Source organism: Pagrus pagrus, assembly GCF_965226575.1.
Source record: "Pagrus pagrus genome assembly, chromosome: 21".
In the NCBI taxonomy this organism is placed as follows: Eukaryota; Metazoa; Chordata; class Actinopteri; order Spariformes; family Sparidae; genus Pagrus; species Pagrus pagrus.
The window spans coordinates 20565989-20592096 of NC_140208.1; the positions used below are offsets into that span (position 1 = coordinate 20565989).

At 40.9% G+C, this 26108-nt stretch overlaps 2 protein-coding genes across 2 annotated transcripts; one reads left to right on the forward strand and one right to left on the reverse strand.

The window, feature by feature from the left end:
* On the forward strand, nucleotides 1-14919 carry unc13d (unc-13 homolog D (C. elegans)). Its single transcript, XM_084342283.1, has 34 exons — nucleotides 1-102; nucleotides 960-986; nucleotides 2519-2575; nucleotides 2662-2718; nucleotides 2798-2905; nucleotides 3003-3062; nucleotides 3601-3667; nucleotides 4631-4811; nucleotides 4890-4934; nucleotides 5019-5090; nucleotides 5171-5240; nucleotides 5328-5432; nucleotides 5705-5797; nucleotides 5894-5994; nucleotides 6797-6914; nucleotides 7603-7724; nucleotides 7814-7904; nucleotides 7989-8045; nucleotides 8137-8234; nucleotides 8415-8466; nucleotides 8571-8701; nucleotides 9222-9339; nucleotides 9432-9584; nucleotides 9685-9780; nucleotides 9870-10076; nucleotides 10163-10237; nucleotides 10323-10402; nucleotides 10496-10610; nucleotides 11673-11744; nucleotides 11858-11941; nucleotides 12017-12137; nucleotides 12213-12336; nucleotides 12484-12695; nucleotides 14310-14919. The coding sequence occupies exons 1-34, from the start codon at nucleotides 43-45 to the stop codon at nucleotides 14420-14422; spliced, it is 3342 nt and encodes a 1113-aa protein (XP_084198409.1). The 5' UTR covers nucleotides 1-42; the 3' UTR covers nucleotides 14423-14919.
* unk (unk zinc finger) lies at nucleotides 14442-26055 on the reverse strand. Its single transcript, XM_084342284.1, has 15 exons — nucleotides 25614-26055; nucleotides 24865-25074; nucleotides 23207-23383; nucleotides 22966-23096; nucleotides 20634-20769; nucleotides 20412-20529; nucleotides 20240-20324; nucleotides 19836-20137; nucleotides 19640-19705; nucleotides 19302-19485; nucleotides 19114-19215; nucleotides 18800-18985; nucleotides 18536-18717; nucleotides 18134-18394; nucleotides 14442-17846 (listed from the first exon to the last, which is right to left on the reverse strand). Exons 1-15 carry the CDS (start codon nucleotides 25760-25762, stop codon nucleotides 17691-17693), a joined length of 2445 nt encoding a protein of 814 aa, XP_084198410.1. The 5' UTR covers nucleotides 25763-26055; the 3' UTR covers nucleotides 14442-17690.
* Between the last annotated feature and the right edge of the window lie 53 nt (nucleotides 26056-26108).

Sequence of the window (26108 nt, forward strand, 5' to 3'; positions counted from 1 at the left end):
TCTTAACAGACAGGAGTCTAGTGTTCAAATATTAGCAGCATTATGTCAAGTCAAAGTGAGCCCACCAGCACAGGAGACAATCTACTTCAAACACCTGGACAGGTATGGACTACAACTCACTATATATTGACATATCTGAGGTATACCAAATATTTGTTTCATTCTGGCTCGCTGCCAACTACTAACTATCTAGTTTATATAGTGAAGCGCCTTGGTGATGGCCAAACAATTGATGCTGTCAAATGTATGAAAGTCTAATATGTGTTTACCATATCTGTGCAGATTTTCAAGCTTTTAGTCTGTGCCCAAACCTAGAATTCTCAGATGAGTTACAATAGAGTTAAAAATTGCACCAGAACACTGAGTCATGTTGTCCAAATAGCTATTTAAAGACACCATGACTATGAATCATGACTGTTTTAGATGTATACTTATATCAGGTGATGAGACATGACGCACATTTGTTTTACGGAAGACAGTCATACAACGTGCTACTGTATATGTTGCAATTGTTGGCAAGCAGCACATTCGGATAAGACTATTTTCAGCACACAGCAAACATACAATATTATTAGTATATGCAAACACAATGAAAATAGTTACGTGTGCCATGTGGTTGAGTACAGGTGTATTTGCATATTCATTTTTGGGTTGGGTTGCTAGTCATTCCCTTTCAAATGTATTTCCTTGATTTTAATATTGAGTGGGTTGTTGCCTTTAAGTCCTCTTCATTATCAGCGATAGAGGAAGTCCCTTAAAGAAGCAGGTCTTATCAGGAATAAAGAAAACATAAGGGTTTCATGAGACTAGTGCTGTTTTTCTTTTTCTGCAAATGAAGGTATTTCAAGGTCTCTTTGCACAGTGAAAGAGCTGATGGTGAGATGAGGTCACCCTTTAACACCTGTTTGTTTGATTTGATTAAACTTTCTAAATAAGCACCTTTATCTTTTGTTTTCCAGGAGCATGGCTTAACAAGACTCAGACAGGTAAAACACATCAGCTGCCTGCTCTACCCTTCCATTTCAAAGTATAATTTATTCTGTGGGCTTATTTATTGTAGAAGATTTGTTTTAAGCTCCTTATTTTTACCACATGAAACTCAACAAAAAGACAACGTCCTACTCTAGCAGCTAAGTGAGGCTGCGCTTTGCATGCAAATACGCTAACAATGGCAATGCAAACATGCTGATGTTCAGCAGGTATAAGCATGTACCCCATCTTAGTTCAGCATTCGAACATTGCTAAGTACAGCTAAGGCTGATGGGGATTTCATTAGGTTAGTTATTTGTTTTTGGGGGAAAAAAAATGTAATACCAAAATTATTATTAGAATTATGTAATTTTAGTGTAAACTGCTCAAAGGGGCACTATGTAGTTTTGGAAAAGAAATTCAAAATCAGAAATTTACTATTAACAATATTAATGGGGTAGAAATACATAGAAATATATTTTTTTCCATAACTGACTGTCATTTTCAGAGTCAAGAGAACACTGTTTGAAGCTAGAGAGGTGGCAGGGTCCGCCAAATATAAACAAAGTAAAACAGTATGAAATTGTATTTTCCTTTGAGTTCAGTTTATTTGTTCAATTTATTTGGTCACTGAAATTAAGACAGTTTATTTTTTAGCTTGTTTAGGCATGACAATCATTCAATGAAGTTGTTTCCCTTCTAATTAAAAACTCTTCTCCTTTAAAAGTGCACCTTTAAACAACCAGACCAACTGGTCTGAATGCAGGCTCATGTGATTGGCCACTGCAGCATGGTTGCGCTTCTACAACAGTTGATCTGTTTCAACTTTTTGCAGCTATTTCAACTTTTCGCCACTGCATTGTTTTTTTTCAGGAATGTCTGCGGTCCACACTGTCACAGCCTAAACTCACAACCCACACTCAAAATGAATGTTAGGACCGGCATTTTTGCATGATCACTTTGAATAAAGCCTAAAAAATGCCTGAAAATTTATCTAAGCTGTGTAATCAGTTACAGTGAACATCACGTCTCTATTGATTTTGTTGTTTTTGTGGAGATTTTTTGTGTGTCATGGGTTATATCTGCATGTTAAGACATGAAAAACATGGACATTTAAGGTTCAACCAAAGGACACCATTGAGTAACATATTGGGAAATGTAAGATCCAATTTTTTGGATCTGTTTCTATGAGAGATGATTAGTTGCACAGAACCATCTTGGAAGTCATCCTAAGAAATGGTTTGGAAAAGGGCAGGCACCTTCAAAATATATTTAACCAGTTTTATGGAGTTGCACGCAATGCTAATTGCTGGAGTAGACCTTTAACTTTCACTATGATGGATTGCACAAGTTAAACAAGTTTAAACGGAAACCAATGGCCGTTTACAAAACAGGAAAGAGGCATTCATTCAGCATGGTTTGAAAGATAGTCAACAGTAATGTTAAGTATTCTTCTACTAAATGGGCTACAACATGTGAAGTCACTGGTATGGTCCTTCCTTTAAGTATCTGTTTTGACTTTTGTCTTTTTTTGTCTTTCCTTTGGCAGTTGTCCCCAGGCCACGTACGCAAACTGGGGTTAACGAGGAAACTGCGAGAGAGAAGGGTAGGTGATGAGATAACGCAAATAACTTAATTTAGCTCATGAATCTGACAGAATCATGGACATAAAGTACTGCTCTCCTCCTTCAGGATTTTATGGAAGATGAAAACCCTGAAGAGAAAGCACGAAGACACAAGGAGCTGGAGGTATCATTATTCGTACGCTGAACTTAGCATTTAATGTTTTTTCCAACCAAGCTCTCACTCTCATTATTTCTGTTTAAAGCTGAAGCCTCTGTATAAGGAGCTATTGTACACCGTCACTCACAAGATGGGTAACCCGTCTTCAACTGAGGTCTTCACAGATACGCAGCTTCAACAGTATATAAAGGAGGTAAAAACCTCAGCTTCACACATAACATAACTGTGTTGGTGTATGACTGATTACAGAGCGTATGTTTTTCTCTCGCTTTATCTGTCCTATCTGCCAGGCTTTCACTATGACAGATTCAGAGCACAACAGCCTGATGGAGAAAGTACAGAGCACAGAGGTGAGAAAAGGAAGTCAGCTTGTTTGTTCCAATGAATGTGTCTTTTTAGACCCCTAATATCTATTCATAGTACATACCAAGAATCTTCTTTCCACCACCTTCTTTTCGGTTAACTGTTTGTTAGTGGCAGAAGTGGTGTCATTAGCAATCGGGTTTTCCCTTGGTTCATGGAAGACTTAGGTTCATGTTTTTGGCCATGGTTTGTTGCTCCTAACCCTAGACCATTGGACGCTATTTTGTACAACAATATGGAAGTTTGCATCATTTTAGACCATTTTCATTATTACCATATTGGTGCACAAAAACTTGAGCAAAAAAGCTAGAGCAGAAGAAGTCAACTGAGGACTAACTACAACCAATAGAAAAGGTCATTTAGTTAGCTTTGTTGCTCTCCTCATTGATTTTACATTCATTCTCCTCAGGCCATGCCCAAAATGGCATGGGTGCTGTACGTAAGCCATGTAATGGGAGGGAAAATCCTGGCAATTAGTGGATTTCTGAGTACCAAAGTATCTAAATAACTGTTTGACCCTTACAGTCCCCAGTGTACTGCCTGATGGCCACTGTAAAGGAAGCCAAAGGAATTCTGGGAAAAGACATCAGTGGTGAGTTTTACTTAAGCAGACCATGCAATTGATATTCTTCTATGGTGTGATAACTGGGACTCACTTTAATCCATCTGATGAATGTTAATGACTGTGGTGATTTGTTTATCCAGTGGCACCACAAGCTCAAAGTTTTCACAAACAATTATCACGCTTGGTTCCCTGATGGTATATCCAAATGACTTTGGTTACCCACTGATTTTTCATCTTGCGCCACCAGCAGATTTACATTCTGGTACAGAGTGAGATGTCTCACCAACTATTTAATGTATTGCCGTTGAATTTTGGTACAGACATTAGTGTTTTCCTAGGGATGAATTTTTGCTGGCGCCATCATTCAACCAAAATTCCAAATTGTACAATCTGTTGGTTTTTACCCAAACAGGCCTACCAGCAAAGGTAATTGCAAACGTATCAGCCCCAGCTCAAGTTATGCTTAGTCACTTCACTAACTTCCTTCTTCACTCTCGGACTCTCTCACAGAAGTTAAAGCGACAGGCAACCAAATGATAGGCGCCATTACCGTGAACAAACTCACAGATTTCTCTGGGTTTAATCATCTGGAGAACATTTTGGATAATGTAGTTACACAACTCAGGAAAATACAGGAAAAAGGTCTAGTTGTGCTTAGACATTTTAATGCAGAAATGTTACATACTATATCTTTAAAAATTAGATCTTCAGATGATATTTTGAAAGTGACTCTGGATGAAATACAAGTATTTGAGGTGTTTCCCTACCTTGCTGAGTTCCTCCGTAGTGACATTTTGCATTCCAAGGGACTTTCTGTTCTGTTATGTGGAAATTGAATCCTCCACTTTTACTTCTTGGAAACTTTTTGTGGTCTTTTGTTGTGCCTACCTGTAGAGTCATACCTGCTATCTCTGCATTACAAAAAAGGTTGTTACATGTCTGCACTCTATGACTTGAGTCTTCAACAGATCTCTTGTGTAATCTGAACAGGTTATAGTGACCCATACTGTCTGTTGACCATACTGGTGGACGAGGAAGAGAGTCGAACACGCCAGTCCAGAGCCAAACCCTGTAAATCTGTTGTAAAGGACGCTGTGTCAGATGACAAAATCTACCAAACAGACATAAAGAAGCAGACCCTGAACCCAATATGGAACCAAACCTTTGTACTGTGAGTTGATGTGTGTCTAATAAGTGTATCAATGTAAGTTTCACCAGGTTAAAATTTTCTTAAACTTTTTTGGTTCAGAGAGTTTGAAGACATCGCCGGCGCTAGCTTCCACCTTGAGATGTGGTGAGGAAAACATCCAGAGCTCCACTGTTTCTGCTTCTGCTCCTCTACATTACATTCACCTTAATGAAGTCATTTCTGTTTCAGGGATAAGGACGAAGAGGTTTCTCTCACTCAGAAACTCGAGGAGATCAAAACCAACTTTAATAGTTTAAGAAGGTATTATACTGTCTTTGTGATTCACACACAATAAGCTAACCAAACAAAGCAGGTGAACATTTCTACTTGTGCTTGCTTAGGATGATCAAGGAGGCCAAAAAGGAAAAAGGAACAGACGACTTTTTGGGAAAGGTTGTCCTAAAACTAAAGGTAGTAAATGTTATTATTTTCATATCTGCCTTTTTACCAGTCACTGTCTTCTCCAGTTTAATAACCATTTGTATCGTCTCACTTTAGGATCTCCACTGTACTGAGGACAACTGGTACAATCTGGAGCCCCGAACAGAGACGTATCATGATCGTGGCCAGTGCCACCTGAATCTCAAGTTCATCCATAAATCGGTAAGTGCATGACACCATCCTGTAACACTTGGTTGGTTTGGTGTCTTATGTAGCATTTATGCATGAAAGCGTGTAAACAAACAAGTAAATAAAGATGCTGGTCTTTCATGTGTGCAGAAACAGGAACTCAAATTTATGACCACTTGTGAACACCAGCGTTCACTTAAAATATACAAATGTGTGTGGCAGGACATAAGACATGTAAACAGCTGTGTGGATATGCTTCAGTTTTAGGCAACTCTAACACTTGATTTGTGTTTTGTGGCTGACAGAGAGATGGGACGCTGAGTGCCGGTCGTAGTGCTTACATCAACTACTGTGGGATTCTGCAGCAGTTTGTTCAGGCTTACATCTCCAAGCAGCAGGTAAAGAACAAGCGCACTCTTAGTTCTTGTGTGTTTGAATCTCTTACTTTTCTTTCATTTTTCTTAACTCCCCGATCTTCTTGTGGTCTCTCTCAGAGTTCTGCTCCATGGAAAGGGGCACTGTGTGGCGAGGCTCAGACTCTACTGGAGCTCTATGCTACACAGAACGACCTCTCGCCTTTTCTTCAGGACCTGGCGTAAGCACGATGTTAACATTCAGCTGACTTAAAGCAGATGAGAGTATACCAGTGTTTCGATTGAAGAGAACTGATGCAGCACCGCAAACAAACAAATAAAACATAAAACCAACAACATTAATTAAAATTAAAGATCTAGTGTGTCGGATAGTTTTTCCATGAGTCTGTAATCATCTTCATTAACTTTAAATGAGCCTCTTACATCAGAGGGAGTGGGTTCTCCATGGCAGGACACATGGCCGGACATTGTGCACTCCGCCATAGCCCAGGATGACCAGACCAAACATTGGCTCTAAAGGAAGCCTTTCGCACTTTCATGTTTTTGTTTTTAGGAGGAGGTCAAGATGAGGTGTGTTCAGTTGGTTGTCATCTGCGACCACACTGCGAAATGCCACATTAAATCCTACACACTGCCCCTTTAAGCATGTAAATGTAAACTTAAATGGCAGATGCACTATAAAAATTCTTTATCGTTCTTTGGATAAATTGTTTCTTTAGAGTTGAGCAACTGCACAGTATAATCATTTATCAGCTTTACCAAATTCTACTGTACAAATGAACAATTCCATGCACATTTTACATAAAAAACAAGCTATTGCATTTTTTATCAAATATTATTGAATTAATTAGGAGCTGCATAGGAGTTTAGAGAAAGTGTTTCGCTTCAAACATTTGTATGACTATCATAACATGGGTCTCAAACATACCATCCAGCTCTATGCTACCACTACAATGGGTTCATGCAGTGTTGTCTTTCTACTGCTCTTCTGAGTATGTCTGTGGATGTGTGTTTCCCTGACAGGAAGTGGGTGGCCTACAGTAAGCTGTACCAGAGTTTAGAGGTGGACTCATCCGTGCTGTTCCAGCAGCTAACCAGTATAGAGTACCACTGGCATCAGCAGGCTCTGCCATACCAACAGGTAGAAGTGCTAACTAGTAGCAATGTACATTAACTATGATACTTACCATTTAAGTACAATTTGAAGCACTTTAATTGAGGATTGCATCATTTTATCTTACTTTCTACTTGTATTCTACTATATTTCAGAGAGAAATGTTGTGCTCCTTGACATCTATAGTTACTAGTTACTTTGAAGTCATAAGAATATATCTTAAAGGTGCAATATGTAAGAATTTTAGCTTGAAACATAATAGAATAAGAGGTATGACATTACATTAAAGGCCTCTATGTATTTTGTTGCAGCGATATCTAATAAAGTCAGCATACTAACCAGCTAGCTCCAGCTTGTCCTCGCAGAGACCACTAATAAGATTGCTAGTTGCATGGCTGACTGAGTTAACTATGAGTTAACACCAGCTACAGCAACAGTTAGCTGTTACTCTGGTGATTTGAGACCCCATATTCAACTGCAGTATGAATATGACAGGTGGCAAATTCTTACATATTGCATCTTTAAAAAGTAAAAATTTGAATGCATGATTTTTTTTTACACTGTGATATAGTAAAGGATCTGAATTTCTGTTGACTATTAACAACTCTATCAGGCCTCATTGTCTTGGTTCCTTCACTGAAATATCAAAAATAAATCAGAAGTTAATATCTAAGCACACAGGAGTGTTGAGAAAGGTATTGCACTCTGTCAACAGAAACAGGAACTTGGTGACTCTCTTCATGGCTTCCTGCAGTACGGACTGTGTCTGGTGGCAAAATACAGAGACATATTCCCCCCGACTCCCAGTGCAACTCCGAAACTACACACACTGCTCCGGTATACATAGTTATTTGTATTTATTTAATTGCTGACGTACTTAGTAGACACATAGATTTTTAAGCAATATGTGAATGTGCTTTTTTCAGAATCTTGGTCCAGATCTGTAAGACTCGGGCATTTCAGAAACTGAACCCAGCTCAGGTTGAGTTACATGTTGAGGTCAATGATGCCATACAGGTCAGCTATCATACTGATGACATTATTACCAACAGTATGTGTACCATAAGTCTTTAATTATTTATAACATGACATGTCTATCAGACAGGTACACAGGAGTGGTTTACCATCAAAAAGGGTTTGCATCAGCCAATGACTAAGGTAAAGACACTTTACGTTATATTTGGAAATGGGAGTAATATGATTTATCCATTTATGTCATGTTCATTTTTCGCACCATGCTGACATACAGGAGCTGTCAGAGATTGTGGGCGCCCTCTCTAGGTTGATTGTGGAGGTGCAGGAAGACATAAAACACAACAAGGATGTCTGGAACAGGGTATTTGTCAGGTGAGATGGACAATTAGAGGTAAAAGCATTGAAGACATTTTGACTTGGTGTAAACAGATGTAACTAATACAAGTTGATCGCGGATGCATTCCTTTAAGATTGTCACTTCCATGTTCCTGGTATTGCATGGGCAATATTTTTTACTCCTGCAATAATGAATGTGTTTTATCATCATTACAGTGCTGTGCAGGTGGATGTATTTACTGTCGTCTATAAGAAGTTTGACTCCCTGGTAAGTAGCAAATGGAAGTTCCCTCAACATGCAGTTTTCTTGACAAACATCTTTGTAATCTATCTCATCTCATCTCAATTCCTCTCCTCTTGTCTCCTCCACAGCTCGCAAAGGAAGTGAGGGAAACCTTATCTCTGATTGAGGGTCAGATGGAGCGGACTCTAGCCAACAGCCTGTTCCCTGTTTACCTGAGCTTACAGGCCATCCACAAGGACAAGGCTTTCTTACAGAAAAGGTCAGTAAACATTCTCACACCATACTCTACACTAGTTATTCCCAAACTTCCTTTGTCAGTAGTTATACCCGCCTCCCTATCAAATGAGCTCAAGAAGCTCTTGTATCTACATTACCTGTCATGTTCCATATTCTGTATGTTCATTTCAACTGATTTTAAAGGATAACTACCGTTTTTTACAACCTGGACCACCAACCTGGCTTAGCCATTACTTTTAATTAACTTCCTCTGCTAGTTCACTATAGTTTTGTGCACATGTACTGTAAACACATGACTTTAAGATGTTATAAGGTCGTTGGGAGGTGTGTAGCCTAGCCGTCATAGCTTGTAGCTTACTGGTTACTGAGACAATACATTTACTTAAGATCAGCATCACAGTAATTAAGTGTTTGGCTGGTTATATTTGTTTAATCAAACCGTCATTTCTATTTTTTCAAACTAGTTGAGCTACTCCACAGTCTTCCTCTGGGAGTCATTGCTGTTCAAGGTACAACTAAACCATCTTCTACCATTGTTTCAGGGGATTACTTGAGCTGACAAACTTTCAAGAGGACTTCAGAGAGGCTCTGCCTTACTGGCTGAACCAGGCATTCAGCACAACTCAGGACAGGGTGGAGAGGGCTGTGCAGGTAGACCAGGTAACACTCGCTTAACTAGCTTAACTATGATGGTAGACATTTTTTTTCATCCACAGGTAGTATTTATGATATTTTTTAAATTCCCCTCGTAGCTCCAGCCCCTGCAGTCTGGCGCTGTGCCCATTAAACACAGTTCCTCAGCAGTGGACCTGGTGGCATGCATCCAGCCTATCTGCCAGCTGTGGGAGCAGCTGTCCTGGCCTGACCCTGAGGAGGCCTTCATGCTCATGGTCAAACTCACCGAGGTGCAGTATTGTACCACTGACATAGTCCTAATCAGATGTTATACTGGTCATAGTATCTGAGTCGTTGGCTGTGGTCTACCATTTCTTTCTGTGTTTTCAGGATGTGTGTAAGATTGTGGTGAACTACTGTCATATCCTGAAGGAGAGGGTCAGAGTGCTGTCTGAGAACTCTGACCACGGCAGCGCCATCAACATGGTAAGCACAGGCAAGGAGAAAAAGACTTGACAAGAAATGTTTCTGATGCTACATAATGCAGATCTTAAATGTTCCTTCCCTGTCTGTAGCTGTGTGTGGTGGTGAATGACCTGGAGCACTTGCGGTCAGTGCTCACCCGACTTCCTACACAGCTGAACTGGACAGGGCTTCGAGACCGTACCCAAAATGTCATCGGGGAGAGCCAGTTCAACAACACCCTGCCCTTACAGCTTCAGCAAGCCCAGAGTGTGCTCGGCCGAGAGATTCGCTCTGCTTTAGACACTCTTGGGAAAAAGGTGTGACATTCAACGTGTCACATTTGATCATCAGTAGAGCCTTTTAAACAAAGTTATGACATACAGTATGCCCTCTGTCTCTTCAGTTAAACACAGACATTGAGACTCATGTCAGAAGCATGTCGACCAGGCGGAGAATTCCCTCCAAGTCCACAGAGGATGTAGGTGACTGCCAGTTTGACACAAATACTGATAGCTTTATGTGTGCTTGGGCTTTTATGCATCCCAGCGTCTGCTCTGTTTTAGGCTGCGGCTCCTCTGATGCGCTACCTGGAGCAAGAGCTACAGTATATGAACGAAAACCTGGTTCAAGAGAACTTCAACAGGTACGAGGCCTGTTTATCACCTCACAAAATGTAATCTAATAATTCACTCTGCATCGCCTCATGAAATTGTGTCCCTGTTTTTCTCATGCCCAGCCTCCTGACTCCTTTGTGGAATAACTCAGTGAAGATCCTCTACCAGGTGGCTACACAGTATCCACAGCAAGAAGGGCTCATGGTGTTCTGCCAGAGACTGCTCTATACACTGCAGGTTGGTTCTCAGCCAAGTGGTTGTCTTGACAACCAGGGCAGAAGAAAGCTTTTGTTTGTTTCTGAGATGAAGCCATGGCCAGACGACCCTGTAGCTTAGCTTAACTTAGCATAAAGACAGTAGGCAGGGGGAAATATAGGCAGGGGTTACATAAATCCACCTACTAGCACCTCAAAAGCTCACTGAGGCCCTGTTCACACCCTTCATCAACATGCATCTTGAGTGATCCAATCTCAAGTGGACAGCTCTGAATCAGATCAGTCCACACCTGTCACTAGCGAGATGTCACCGCAGGACGTGGCCTGGCCCTACTCCGGAGCAGGTCCATCACGGGCGTGGTCGGGTCAACTCGGCGCAGTAACACTGGTGGTGGAAAAGCAAACTGGTGCGACTTGGTTTGCTGGTGGAAAAAATACACAAGTCCTCGCTCAGCCTATACACCACATTGCGATGCCACTTTCATTATGCCGAAAATGCTTTTTGGGCCACAATACTGCAAGTAGCCACTGGGCAAAATTAGAAGCACGGCTGAGCACCACCCATATATCAAGGTCTACAATACATTCGAGCACAGTACTGACCATTTGGCCCAAATGGGAATTAGAAAGTGTGTCTTGAATGCAATCCATCCACAAGAATAGATTTTTTACATCTGCGTACACACTGCAAAAAGAATGTGATCATATGGGGCTCCACCTCTGAATTTGCTCTGAGTGATCTGCTCTCAATGCATCCTGAACGCTTTGGGAAATTCACACCTGTACTCAGAGCTGTTCACTTGTGATCGGATCGACCGAGATGCACGTTAATACTAGCTATGAATAGGGCCTTAGTAACATGTTATATTTATTTCTTAAATCTATTCAAAAACAGATACCTAAGAACAAGATAATCTGTTTTACAGGGGAGGTAAAGTTTCATGATCAAGTCAATCAAGTCAGGTCAAATATTTGTATCGCCCAAAATCACAATCCCAGGGGGCTTTACAATCTGTACAGTATACAACACCCTCTCTCGTTAGACCCTCGACACACATTTTATTCCCTGCTGTGTGAATTTCAGTGCCTGGAGCAGTGCTTCCATGCTGAAGGGAATGGGCTCCCTCTGAATGCACTCCACTCAGATGAGTACAAGGTGAGCAACTAAAGACAGGGGAGGTTCATTTCATTGAGTCTATTTTCAAATCCACATTTCCTCAGACCAAAATGAAAAAGACAGCGTGTTTAATCTTTCTCTTCTGTGTCCAGGCTCTCAAAGCTCACCTGACTCACAACTCTCTGAGCAGCCAGCAGCTTGTAGAGAAGTTTCTTGAAAGAAAAATATGGGAGCAGGTGAGACAGCCGCCCGCAAGAGATGACTCTCAGATTACGGTAAACTAATGCTATTTGTTTCTGTGTTACTGATAGAATGTGTACAGCGGAGAGAAGTACGGAGCAGTCACCCTCCTCACGTCCTACAGGAGATCTGACCACAGACTCAGAGTTGAGGTGTTAAATGCAGTCAACCTCTTGCCAATGGACTCTAATGGTAAGCCTATGCAGTACAATCAATTCAAAATGCACTTTGCTCGTTGCTCCTGATGACCTCTGATGTTTTTGGCAGGTTTAAGCGATCCGTTTGTGCAGCTGTGTCTGGAGCCTTACCACATTTTTCCTGAGGTAGAGCCTCGCTGCACTCAGATCAAAAGCTGTGATCTTAACCCTCTTTTTGATGAAGCCTTTGAATTGTAAGTAGTTGGTCTTATACTTGTCAATACTCTACGTAACATCTCAGGTTACACTCTCACAAGTGAACCTGGGCAGCCATCTGCTTTCCAGATATTTCTGACCTCCTTTATCTCCATCCTCGACTCTCTGTCTCCTCTATATCACAGTCTGGTATCCTTGGATCAGTGCCAGACTCAGGGGACTTGCCTGGTTGTGACAGTTCTGGACCACGACACTTTGAGGACAGATGACTTTGAAGGCGAGGCCTTCTTGGCCCTCAAAGCCATACCAGGAGTGGCTGGCGGAAAGGAAGTAGATGGACAGCCAGACGCCATCCCTGCTCAGATCCGACTGCCTCTGATGCATCCCAAACCTAATGGTATGGTCAAATTTCCACTTAAAAATGTATAAAAACAACAACAATATTCAAAACAAGAGAGATCTATAATTGTATTCCAAGGAAACTGTGTATTATTATGTTGCCTGTCAATGGCATTATATCCCTTTACCCCCTCCAGTGGCTTTGACTTACAGGGAAACACCAGATGATTTATCAGAGACTGAGGAAGGGAGTTGGCCAACTAGTTAGCTAGCCACTCTATTGTTTACTATAGTTTGTAACGTGTAATTCATAGTCATTGTCAATGGTGGTTGTTTAACAATGAAGACAACATTGATCCTATTCTGCTCCGCAATGTTATCAAACTCCCTCCTTTGTCATTGTTTGGATTGAGAGACCCATAGCAGCAGAAATTACACACTGTGTTTAAAGCAACATTATGTAGAAATTGGCATTTTGTGCAAATTGGCCTCCCACAGTTTCTGAGAGCAACACCACTGTGGTAAATACAAATCCCAGGTCTGTAACAATGTGTCGGATGTAATGTAGGTGTTAATTACAAACAAAGCTCATTAGCTGTTAACAATGTTATGTCTTGAGAACATGTAACTTGAACTAACCTTGTATATAAGGCTGTGATCCTACCCTCTCACTTAAGTTACGTATTTCAGAAAGTGATAGGGAGTGCAGTGGGTGACACACACTACAAGACACTGTACCATCAAAATGATTTTGAAGCTGTTTTTTCAGGTAAACAAGTTAATGTTGCATTAATCTGATTAAACACAGATGTTCATGCTAAATGTTAGCATAAAAGTCAAGCAAAACCACAAACCATGCATAAGGACCTGCCTTGAACTTGCACTAACTAATAACTTCTTCAGCTCATTGTTTTGGTTCACTAGCTGCTCTCATCAACGCCATTTCCAGTTTAGTGGAGCATTTGCCAGCTAAATAGCCCCGATGTTTCCCTCAAAGTCAGAGAGGAGCAAAACATAGCTACTGTAAAAGGAGACTTAATATTAGGTGAGCATTGGTCAGGTGGCCAGAAACAGAACTTCAAATGAATGCTAACGTTCCTATCATACAAAGAGATGACTGCAAACATGTTTTGCCACTTTGTCAGGTGATAATACTGTCTGTCAATGTTGTCTTTACAGCTTGTTCTGCGACCTGCCGGTTGCTGACAAAAAAATGTTTGCTGCCTTAAGGGCCTTAACATGTCACTTGATGTTGTGCTTCATTTTAAAATGTTTTCAATTACATTATCACAAACCTGTTGGTTCCAGGCATCCAGGCAGTTGCATTTTTTAATGCTACATTTTAAGATTGAAAGCAGAGGATGCATTTTATTCTATCACTTATTTGTACTTGGCCAAGTTTTTTGTCAGCATATTTGAATTTGATGCTGAATCAGTGCCCAGTTTGAATCCCAAGCCAAAAGACCTTTTATTTAAATGAAAACTTTCAAACTTCAAGTCAAAATATCAGTTGGATGTTACTTATTGAGTCTTTTTTGATCAAACCTAAGTTATCAGCCACATTCTGCTTTTCTGAATGAATGAATTTTCTCTTTCAAATGATATTGGCATCATCCAAATAGTGAAAATCAAATCTAAGTGCCTGACTTGTTTCTCTTTGGTCTTTTCCCAGAGGACAGCATTCTGAAGTTACTGGAGTCCAGGAAAGGAGAGCGAGAGGCTCAGGCCTTTGTGAAGAAGCGCAGACAGAGAGAGAAGCAGTCCCAGGAGGGGACTCCTACGTAACAAACACACAGACAACGGCTTCCTCCAAAAATATATGATTTGTTTTTAATGATCTGTACCAAAAACAAAGAAAAAATCCACTCAGAAGGAAACACTGGTGTTGGATGAGCTGTGTGTGGACAGTATGCTGAGCATGGGTTCACCAAAGACCATCACAGTGATCATGAACACTTTCACATCTGGGTTAAAACCTCACACACCTTTAGATATCTGTCTGCTTCCTGATGTTTTGTCTAATCAGTGCAAGAGATAAGTATGACATCACTATCAACTATGTGTATGTTTTTTGTATATATATATAATATATATATATATATATTTGACTACATTTGACAAAATGAAATGTCAAAGATGACTACGAATGTAAAAATTTTGGCAGAGAAACCTGTCACACATTGATTTTAAACATAGCAAATGAGCGGTTTTAACAAAAATGTGTGTGGGTTAACATGAAAAGCGCTGAAGTAAAAATTAAAAGACTACACAAGTTGACTGAGTACATTTGCCTTGATTGTAATAATATGCTTTCCTCTTCCAGTTTAAGTAGAAGAATATTAGAGAAAACCTGAGTGCTTTAACAGAGGCCATCTGTTGTAGATTTAAACAAATATTACCACATTTTTAAATATTTTCTGGCATTATTAAACAGTAATTGACAATTTCAAATTTCATTTGTTAAAAAAAAAAAAAAAAAAAAAAAAACTATGATAGAAAAAAAAAAGATCTAAATGAAACAAGAATATCAATATAATCTAGACAAGCGCTACCAGCAAACTGGTATTACGGCCCCCTTTTGGCTGTAGCAATAAAGGATCATTGTCTGGATGAAACTAAATATGCCCTTTAAGTGTTTTCAGTCAGACCTGTTGATTTAGTTAAGACAGCTCATCACCCTCAACAAACAAAAAAAGAGACTAACCTGCGCAGAACTTTGAGAACTTTGCTGTCACACAGCTACATTAGCCTCTTTTTAGAAATTATAACACAGTTACTTTTGATACCCTGATCACACAATGGAGTGAACCAGAGGGATAGTACCAGGCCAACAGGCATCACTTAGTAACACCACGGCCAAGAAGAAAATAGTAGTTTTATATTCACTTCCATGTCATGAGCATGTGCACCTCATCCTTAAGTAGAGGTATATCTCAGTCTATATGGCCTTTACCGTTAGTGGCTCACTTTATAGAACATACTTCCCAGTTAAATAGTTCATAATGAAGATTGCTCCTTACTGTGGATTATCATGAGTAACTGTCTTTATTTCTGGAGGGTGATCACACAAACCAGATGGATAGATAACACGCTGGAAATGTGTTTTCATGAAGCCAAGCTTATATTTTAGAACATATCAGAATATGTTTTAGAACTATGTATGGAAATGTTTCATGGTAGAATTAAAGGGGAAATCTGTCTGTTTTGTTTTAAACCTGGGCCCTACATTTACATGTTTTGGTGTGTAAATGACTCATACTGACGAGGGGTGTGCATCTCTCCCTTATAAGACGATCCAATACGCATCTAGATACAGGGGCTCCAATACGATTCAGGGATGATACATTTTTAATACAGGACGATTCGATTCAATACGATACAAAATAATTGTATCTTAATAAGAATCTTTATGGAATGAGTAAATAGTGGAAGACAAATGCAATTTTGAAACCACACTGAGGGAAGCAGCAATGACAATAATGATTGGTACGACTGTCATTTATGTCCATGTTAGATTGTCTTCTACTCAATGGCTGTTGCCAATAATGATTGTGATTATGACTTTTGCAGTAGATACTGACCAAAAAAAGACTTGCTGCATGAACAAACATTTTGACATTATTCATATAAATTCACACAGCCAGGCTCAGCTGCCTGACTTTGGCAGTTGGGGGGATATGAAACAATTACCTCACTACAGGCCTTGCCGAGTTGTAGCAGGAGACACTGTCTGATATCTGTCTTTGTCTTGATTTTTTTTTGCTTGTGCAAGCCAAACTAGCAGCCACATAATTACTCCTCATGGCCTGCATGCATTTCATCATATCGACTCTCCAGGTGAGTGTTACCACAGTGCTACCGGCAAACTTACGAGCAACTAGAAAATAGTCTTCTATATCGATACAGGGTCCGGTCGGTGAATCTTTACACCCCTAATGCCTACCAAAAGTTTAGTGAATTGGTCCAGTAGATAACATCAGCTGGCATCCGCAGCATAGCTAATCCTTTGGGGAAACTCCGACTGTCAAAGTTATGTCCACTGAAAGTGGTCGTTTTTGCTACTGACAGACTGAGGTCGTTATTGTGTTGTAAGTGTCTGACAACATAACTGAAACTGACGCTACGGAGATAGACCTTTTGTTATACAAGAAGATCCTTTTTGTAACCAGGAAACATGAGTCTCGCTCAAGGGGAAGTGACGATCTGAAATCTCGCAAGGTGAGTGTATAACATTTTTGCCTCATCTACAGTGTCAAAAACACTTAAATATTCAGCCATGACTTTGGAAATAACTTCTTGCTGGCAGTTTCTCGAGGTAAACTCCAAACTCCTCTCTCTAACTCTTTCCATACGTCTTCCTGCAACAATTCACCTCTCCCAAGATTTCACAGCGAGACTTCTCCTTGAGCAAAACTGTTTCTGGTTACAAAAAGGTCTCTCTCTGTAAAAAATCATTTTTGTAATGTTGTCAGGCACTTAGAATAACAACCTCAGCCTGTCAGTGGCAAACACAAGCACTTTAATGGAGGTGACTTTGACAGTCGGAGTTGCAATTAAGGATTACGTGTTGCGGCTGCCAGGTCAGGCGATCTACTGGACCAAATCCAAAACCTTTAGTAAGTATGAATCATGTACGCACTAACACATTTAAATAAAGGGCCCAGGTTGAAAAGACCGAAATTCCCCTTTAAAGAAATAACATCAGGCATTCAAATTATCGTCACAAATCAAGAACAAGGTATAGAACAGTGTCGCTGGTCAAGAGCATTAACTAGTAAAATGTACTGGTGTTCCATGGGTAACACTGGAGAAATCATTAATCCTAAATTCTATATTAGGAGCTTCCACTTAATGACCTGTGCTTTACAAAGTGGTCATTCATCAGTAAAAGTCATCTTAAAAATACAAAGATCAGGTCAGTGCTTGTGTCGTTACCATATTATAAAATGACCTCCGCATGATTTTTGAATGGATGCTGAGATCGAAGGCTGGTATCTGTGGAATCCTGACTAACTGGTCTGGAATCAGTGGTGGTCCTGGCTGCGTAGTGAGGTCAAGAGAGCTGCTGCTCCGGGGTCTGTTCAGGGCAGAGTGGGCACTCTGTAGAGGTGGAGCAGCTCTCGCACTGAAGTCCGTGGCCACAGGTCAGGGACACGGAGCCCTGCTCTCCACACGTCACACAACACTGTCTCTGCTTCCTGTACACCACCTTGGAAAAAAGAGGGAACTATTTAGGCCTCAAACTTAAACCTGAAACTGAAAGGTGTTGGGTGTTTTAAGCGACCACCTAGGATGTTCACCAATATTTTATGAACACAAGAAAACTTTAAATCAAGGTCAACAAAGACCAACAAATATAGCTAGTGTGCAGCAAGGCTGTGCAAAGGTTATTCAAAACATTGATTTTTTTTTTGTGTAGTTTAAAGGCCATATACTGTAAGTTTAGGTTTACCAGCTCTTTAGACTGACTAACGTAGATGTAAGTTGTGGTATTACCTGTTCCACAGCGTGTAAACAGCTACAGAGCTGGGCCTGCAAACTCAGGACTGACTCCAAAGGCAGTCGGTGAAGTAGCTGGAGTTGGTGCAGTGCTAGATGGGGATTATCTCCATTCCTTAAGCTCTCCAGTGCCTCCTGCAGGAGAGAAGCCTGTCTCTGTGCCTCCTCCTCAGCCTGCCGTGCTCTCTCTGCTTCCATGGCTAACCGTGCTGCATGGGCACGGGACTCCTCCGCATCTGCTTTCAGTGCAGCCCACGACTGTAAGAGGCACAATACAGAATTCACTGTAATTGTAATTCATTGTTCCAGTAATTGCTATGTGCATAAACATGCAGGTCACTGCACTGACTCAAATAGCCATTTCACAACGTCGCGTGCACTGCCCCACTACCTACCTACCTGAGCTGTGTGTCTCCAGCTGTGACCCCACTGCTTTAGTGCCCTGTGTGCCTCCTCCAGCTCATGTTTAAGCCTGGAAGTCTCTGCACAGGGGCCAGAAGGCAGGAGGGTGGGGGGTGTACCAGGGGAACCCTGGCCTGATGGAAAATGCTCCCAGATATTAGTGCTCATACCATTAAGACCTGCGACAAGAAGAATAAATATTGACAAAACCATACAGTCATACTCTATACCACTTGATGTCCTGAAGTGAAGTTCACAAACCTAAAGAGCTATGAGATGGTCCCAAGAACGTGCTTTCTGATTGGCCAGGTTGTGATAGATGAGTAGAAAAGAATGGTGAAGCATGTGGCCTGATTGGGGGAGATGGTGACGGGGAGCTAAAAGGAGCAGAGCTGCTGAAAGATCCTGGGATATTTACGGGGGCAGAACTTTGAAACTGGCTACCTCCTGGAACAGCAAAGACACAAATAATTAGTCATGTTCATGAGCATATGCATAGTACTGCTAAATGGTGGAATTTCTGCTCATATTTAAATTGTATGTAGCTGAGTGTGTTTTTTTTCATTGCGTCTTACCCAGCATAACTCCCACACTGGGCAGAGCAGAGTTGCTCTCCAAGCTCCTCTCCAATGCCGACACACCAAAATCATTCAGGTCGAGATCATCTAGGGCTGACTCTACAATACATACGAGACCAGAAAAAATGTGTCAGATTTGTTTTAGATTTGTATTGTCACAACTGCCCTAAATGTTGTATACTTACCAACAACTGACTCTACAGTCTCACTGGTGGGATAAAAAGGCAGGGCGTTAGCATTCATGCCTGAGGAGATGCTGGATCCCGGGGGTCCTAGAGGGGCGGGACTGGGCGGCGTGGCGGCCAGACTGGAGGGGATGCTGGAGGACAGACTCAAAGGGCTGCCCACAGGCAGAAACACTAACAAGTCCTGAAGGAGAACCAATGTGGAATGTGGTTGTTTGGCAAAAGTGATGTGACTTTATTTCTGTGTCCTTGCAGAAAAAAAATTACTACCAAGAAAAGTTTACTTCCTGAAGACAATATGTGGACTAGCTCAAAGTATGCAGAGTTTTAGACTGTACCTGTTTGCTTTGTGTTGATGCTAATTCTCTATTGCGCTGCTCAAGAGCAAAACTCCTTTGCTTAGCCTGAAAACACAAACAATATAAGAATGAAGACATGAAAACAAGCAGGATAAGCCTCTATGTAGTAAGTATGACCTAATTCATAATTTCCATTTAACAGTATCCCATAATGCCCATGTTCTGCCCTTCTCACCTGATCCTCCCTCTCAAATCCAGGCGCTCTGCAGTATGCTCCCTCTCCTGCCCAGGGAGACAGAGGCTCTGCTCCTCCACTCAAGTCCTCACACAGGGACAAAACACTTCCCAGTAGTCCCTGCTCTGTAACACATGATCCTGTAGATGGAGAGAAGGGGTCTGACGTTGAACCAGAACCAGGTCCCATGTTGTGTCTGCTGGGACTAGAAGAAGCTTCCTGGGCAGGAAAGGGATCTGGAGGTCTGGGGGGTGGAGGGGAGCTTGGTGTGGGGAATGATGCTTGGTCTGGAACAAAGGGCTCTGGAGAAGGTTTTAACAATAAAAGAAATACTGTTACATTGCAAAATGAATCAGATCAGATGGTTTTTGAGATGTGATCAGAAATGTATTGCAGAGACTCACTTTCAACATGAGCAAAGGCACAGAAGGGCCCTCTGGGACAGCTGCCACACTGCTGCATGTCGTTACACTTAGTGGATTTATAGATCTGTGACAGAGGGAGACATCAGCACATGTTGATTTTCACCGCTTGTGATTTCTGGTCTTCTCTAAGGTCACATATAAATGGACAAACCTCTGGGTGGAACTGCTGCTCTGTTCTTGTGTGGCAATACTGACATCCCTCTGCTCCCTCACATTTACTCGGATCTCCCCATTCCTCACTCTGTTTCACAGCTGGACATGGTAATGCTCTGTGGCGGCAAGAGCAAACAACAGCTTTGTTAAATACATTCACAAAGGCAAAAACAAATTATTTATCTTTAATGTTTTCCTTTTAAATGATGTAAGTGATCACCTGTATTTGTGCTTGTGCGGGCTGCGCCTCCTGTCTTTGCTGTTATGGTAGTATGGACAGGCATAACCTTGACGGCACAGACGAGGGGGTTTCTTACAGAGTTCTGTCTTGTAGTGGGACAGCACGTAGTTGTTATCTTAATATTTAAAACAGACAGAAGCAAACAATGAGGAAGTCAGATGGTGAGGACTGGACAAGAGTCATCAGCTCAGATACTTGACGATAAAGTTCTGCCAACAGACAAAGGGTTGACTGTGTTAGGCCTTTTATAGCACAGTTACCAACACATTCCCACTTCTTACAAAATGTTCTTTGAAGGAAATAGCTACACAAAGAGAAAAATCTGATGATGCAGTGTGGCTGCAAACACAGGGGGCTCGAGCAAAAAAAAAACAAACAAACAAAAACACAAAGTCATCCAGCCAAAAAGTTGAAAACCTGGCTCAACTTTTGCTGGACTGGAATGCAAAGTCATCAGACTTGATGCTGTGTTGGCCAGTTAAATGCATGCAACTGCACATTCCTTTTAAATGAATTATAATAATAATTATTATTTCTACTGTTGAGCAACACAATTGTTGCAATGGAATGTAAAACAGTTGCCAGAGTGATATCCATCTAGAGATGTAAAACCTTGTCTCTGGTATATAATGCTTTGCAATTTTGAAACCACAAGGAACATTTTCAATTTGGATCAAGAGATAAATACAACAAGGCTGTAACATGACAACGAGATTCAACTTTACTTTTCTTGGCTACTAGCAAAGAAAAGCAGAACAACTGCAGAACATTAAATATTGCACTTTCTTTAGAAACTTTGGTTTTGTACTCTGACTCGCTGTCAGAGAGAAGACGAGATGAGAAAGTGCGGCTGGTACCAGCTCTCTGGCAATCTCAAAATTCCATCTGATTTGGAATCGATTTTCGATTCAAAACAATTCTTGATTTAATGAATAAAAAAGGGGGCACTTTTTCCAGCCTATTGCCCCATATATGTGTACTGCGTGCCAAAATTTTACTGGTGTCTGCTGAAATACAATAAGAAACACAACTGGAAATTCAGATTAACAATCTAAATATAAATCAAATACATTTTATATCGCCTAAAATCACAATCACACTTCCTCCGTGTGTTACAATCTGCACATTGGTCATTGTTGTACAAGACGCTAAGCAGGCACAGGGTTTTTTAAGTAAAACAGACACTGCACTGAGATATTTTCTTCACCACAAAGTTTAACTACGTTGTTTAAGGTGTGTTGGTCAGCTGGTCCTGTTTGGTAATGTGTATTGCTGCTTGGCTTTTCTTTGGGGTTTTTTGGGATCGCTGCTCCACTCCCTTAATGTTACTGTCTGTGTGATGGTGTAAAAAGCATTCACGAATATATGGACTACTTCCCATTTGTTTTGTAAAGGTAATTAATCAGTCATTAACAGAGAAATGCTTGCAACCGCTGCCTTCTTTTGGAGATGAACTTCAAGATAATGCGTGCATGCTGTAAATTGTCCGGGCGCTGCACTACCCTCACAGTTCAGTTCTGCCTTTTTTTGTTCTGTCAACATCACGCTATTCATTTTATTTTATCATTTTGACATTCGTGAATCAATTCTGAATCGTTGGAGATAGGAATCTCGATTCTTATTTGAATCGATTTATTTGCCCACCCCTAGGTACCAGTGTATCGATACTGTAAAAAAAAAAATATTATTGAAAGCTTGCAACTCCCCTCCAGTTAGTCAGAACTGAAGAATCCTCTTGGATGAGAGGTGAAACGTCTTCAAGAAACTGAAACAAGTCCAGTTGCCTATGATATAGCACTTAGAATTACCATGACCTGGATGACTGAGAACCTTAATCAACATTACTGAAACCGTTCAGAATTCATATCCAAAAAAATTATATTGTGCAGTGTTTTGACGTCTGCTTCCAAACTCATGAATCTGTTACTCAATCTGGACTTGTCTGGAACATAACTGAAGTTTCACTGGTAAAGGAACAAGTCCCCATCAGTACAGCACCTTATGTATCTTAATGCTGGTCTGTTTTGGTTCTGTTCACCTGGTGAAGTGCTGTAACACTAGCTCCATTACACAGCCCTTTCAAGGCAGGGATATTCCGCCTTGCCGTCTGAATAAAAGTTATAGAGGCGGCTTGAGAGGACAGTGTTGTTTCGTCTCCGATCTGCCAGCGGCGGTAGTAACAGAGCTGTGACAGAGTGGGGCAGCGGTATACCAGCGCTGCTTGGTTCAGTGTAAATAACACGAAGACGGTGTGGAGGGGAGCCTTCATTGCTATTGTGGAATCTCTGTGTATGACGGGCTACAGATTTACCTTGCCAGCGCGGTTCCTCACTCAGGATCTTCTCTATAAGCGCTGTACTTGCAGCCTGTCCTGACTGGCCGTCTCCTCCGCCTCCCTCTGTGGCCCCAGAGCCTCCCTGAGACTCCATTACCTGCACTTCTCTGTAAATCCACAGTGTAAACAGACTGTAAGCAACTACAGCACATAAACATAAACTAATATAAAGTCAAAGATCAGATGGTTTTCTATTACAATTAAGTTCTTTAAGCACCTAATATCATAAACAGGGCTGCGAAGGTCATGTGATCCGTGTGCAAAGGCACAGTGGGAGCCGTTTTTGCTGCAGTGGCCTTTTGCATCTGTTTCATGGATACAAGACCCTGTCTTATAATAGCGAAGGTGGTATCTGCGCTCTGTGTCACCTGCTGTCCGATGTAGAAATGGGCATCTGGAACACACAAACACACACAAAAAAATCACATTCAAAACATGGAATACACACACATAAACATAAGCTTAAAAGTGTTAAAGGAGTCAATTCTGCAGTCATTGTCTAATAGAATAACAATACAATAAGAAAAGAAATTAAAGCAGTATTAGCAATGATACTGAGAAGACATAAGAAGTTATACTGCACCTGATATGAAAAAGCGTTATTTCAAATGATATTGAAAAACAGATATACAGGTCTTTTGTATACGTATTTTTTTAACTTGGGCTGCGATATATAATTATTTTAGTGATATATCAAGAGAGGTTTTTTGCCTGTAAAATGTCTGATTCCTAACAATCTAAACAACAATCCCCAAGCCCCCAAATATAACAAGTGAAGGGGCAAATTATCACCTTTAAGAAGCTACATTTTTGCTTGAAAGATGACTAACACAATGAATCCATTTTCAAATTTTTTGCAAATTAATTTTCTGCCAATTGTTTCAGCTGTACTTTTTACTATACTATTTATATACTAGGCCAATAACAATAAAACATTGCAACAGTTGCTAAACTAAAAATAATGGTTCTTGCCCAAACTAGGTAAATATTTATATGAAACAACTTAGCAGCTGAACCTCTGTAGGTAATTTTCAATGCATTAGGTCCTACAGAAATATTTAGAAATGAAACTAAAGTTTCAAAATTCTTCCAACCTTTGTGTAATGCTGATTGTTTTCTTTGCAACTAGCGTTTTGAGATGAGAGCTGGAAGAGCAATCGTCTGAACTGTTCACTTAGCACTCTTGAAGTGGTTCATGTATCAAAGACATCCAAGAATGACCCTGAGACCACTTCCAGTCTGACATTAACATTCCTTTTGTCAGTGTGTGACGACCCCTCCCACTCTGTTTGTGATTCCTTGTGTTTTTACCTGTTCCTGTCTTAAGGCAGACACAATGTCACCAAGAGGTTGTCATATAGAACACAAAGGCTCAGCACATTTCAGTCTAAAAGAGTCCCACAGAGGGTGTGTTCAGATGCTAATGCCAACTGGCAAAGCATATGCATCAAACACAAATCTTCCAAGGTGTTCAACTTGATTTACAATTGAGGATAGGGTGTATCCTCAATAGCTACTTCACTGCCTTTCACCCAAAAAGACCGAGAAGATCCTTTGCTATGCAATGGTCCACACATTCTGTTGATTCACTTGAGGAGTTCAATTTCAATGTAATAAGGCCATTTATATTTAGCCCCAATCACTGTTTTACAGTTATACACAAAACACCAACTACAAGAGTGTACTTCACACATGTGTCAAGATTGGTCACTATTATCAGCATTCCAAATACAGTGTTGGGGTTAGTTAACAATTCAGCGCAAGAGCCACAATAACACTTCCCCTTTACAGAGTCTGTAACATGTATGGGTCTATTGAGGGGCAAACATGATATGAAGCAGTCTTGTAAAACACTGAAATCTCAGTTGCACTCACTCATCTCCATCAGGACAGGTGCCTGTTCCCTCATCATATTTGGTACAGTAAACATCTGGGCTGTAGTTGAAGGTCCCATCCCGTCTTCGGATGGGCCTGCGCCGCCGCTGGTTTAGAAAGTGCCAGTGAAAACAGGAAAACGGCCTGTGTTGTGTGCATTTGTGCTGTACAAACAGGGGGCACTGCTCAGTTCTGAACTCCTTCAGATATCTGGGAGAGAGGGAAGCAAGTCAAAGCATCAAAACAAAAGTGGAATACACTACTGGACAGTGTTAGTGTATTTTACAGTTTCTTGCACAAGCAAAGGGGCATTCGTACTTTGTTATATTACATTCAATAATTACTTATGGTGATTATTTTTCTACGGATCCGTGTCTGACCATACCTTATCGTGTGCTACTGTGACAACCCTAACCCCCTGAAAAACTAATCGTGTAACTAAACTAGCACCGACTTAATGCAGCAGTGAGACATATTTACCATTACAGAACTTTAACTGTGCAGTATCACAAAGCTTGAAAGAAATGTAAGATAAAGCTACTGTGAGAGTAACGTTAGGCCTCTTTCTCGAGACCCGCTCCAGATAATAAGCAAATTATCGCTCAATAGCCTTGATACGGTCATTGCACAGAAAAACAAGTGTATCATTCACTCATTTTTTGAGATAAATTTAGCTGTATTTTGGTATATGCAACTACACGTGAGGTTGTGTACACTTCGCTAGCTAATCCAGCTAACTAGCTACGTACGTGTAATGTTGAGGTTTCTCGGGCTGCACGTTCAACACGGTTGCGGGAGATGTCGAGCCCCCAGCGGGCGAAGACGAAGAGGACGAGGAGGGTCCCCCGGTAGTCGTCGCTGCCGAAGATGACGGGGGCTGTGCGTGTGTTTTAGACATTTTACGCGTTTGAAGCCTAACAACAAGAACCTTGTTTTTAGCTTAGTAGCTAGCTATTCTTATTAGCTTCGAAATCCGCATTCTACATCGATGTGAGCTTGCGCAAGGCAGGAGGAAGTAGTAGCAAGATGACAACCTAGGGACAACACGGAACTATGGGACATGAAGTTCAATTATAACTTAACCAACGATTGGGTACCTCACGAAACATAAACGAGATTTAGTACACACAATTTGTTGGTAGAAAAATGAGACATGGGAAATTGAGCCATAGAGTTCTTTGTGTTTTTTATTTGCTTGATATTATCTATTGCTTGTTACATGTCTATTTCGGGAGGTGAACCAA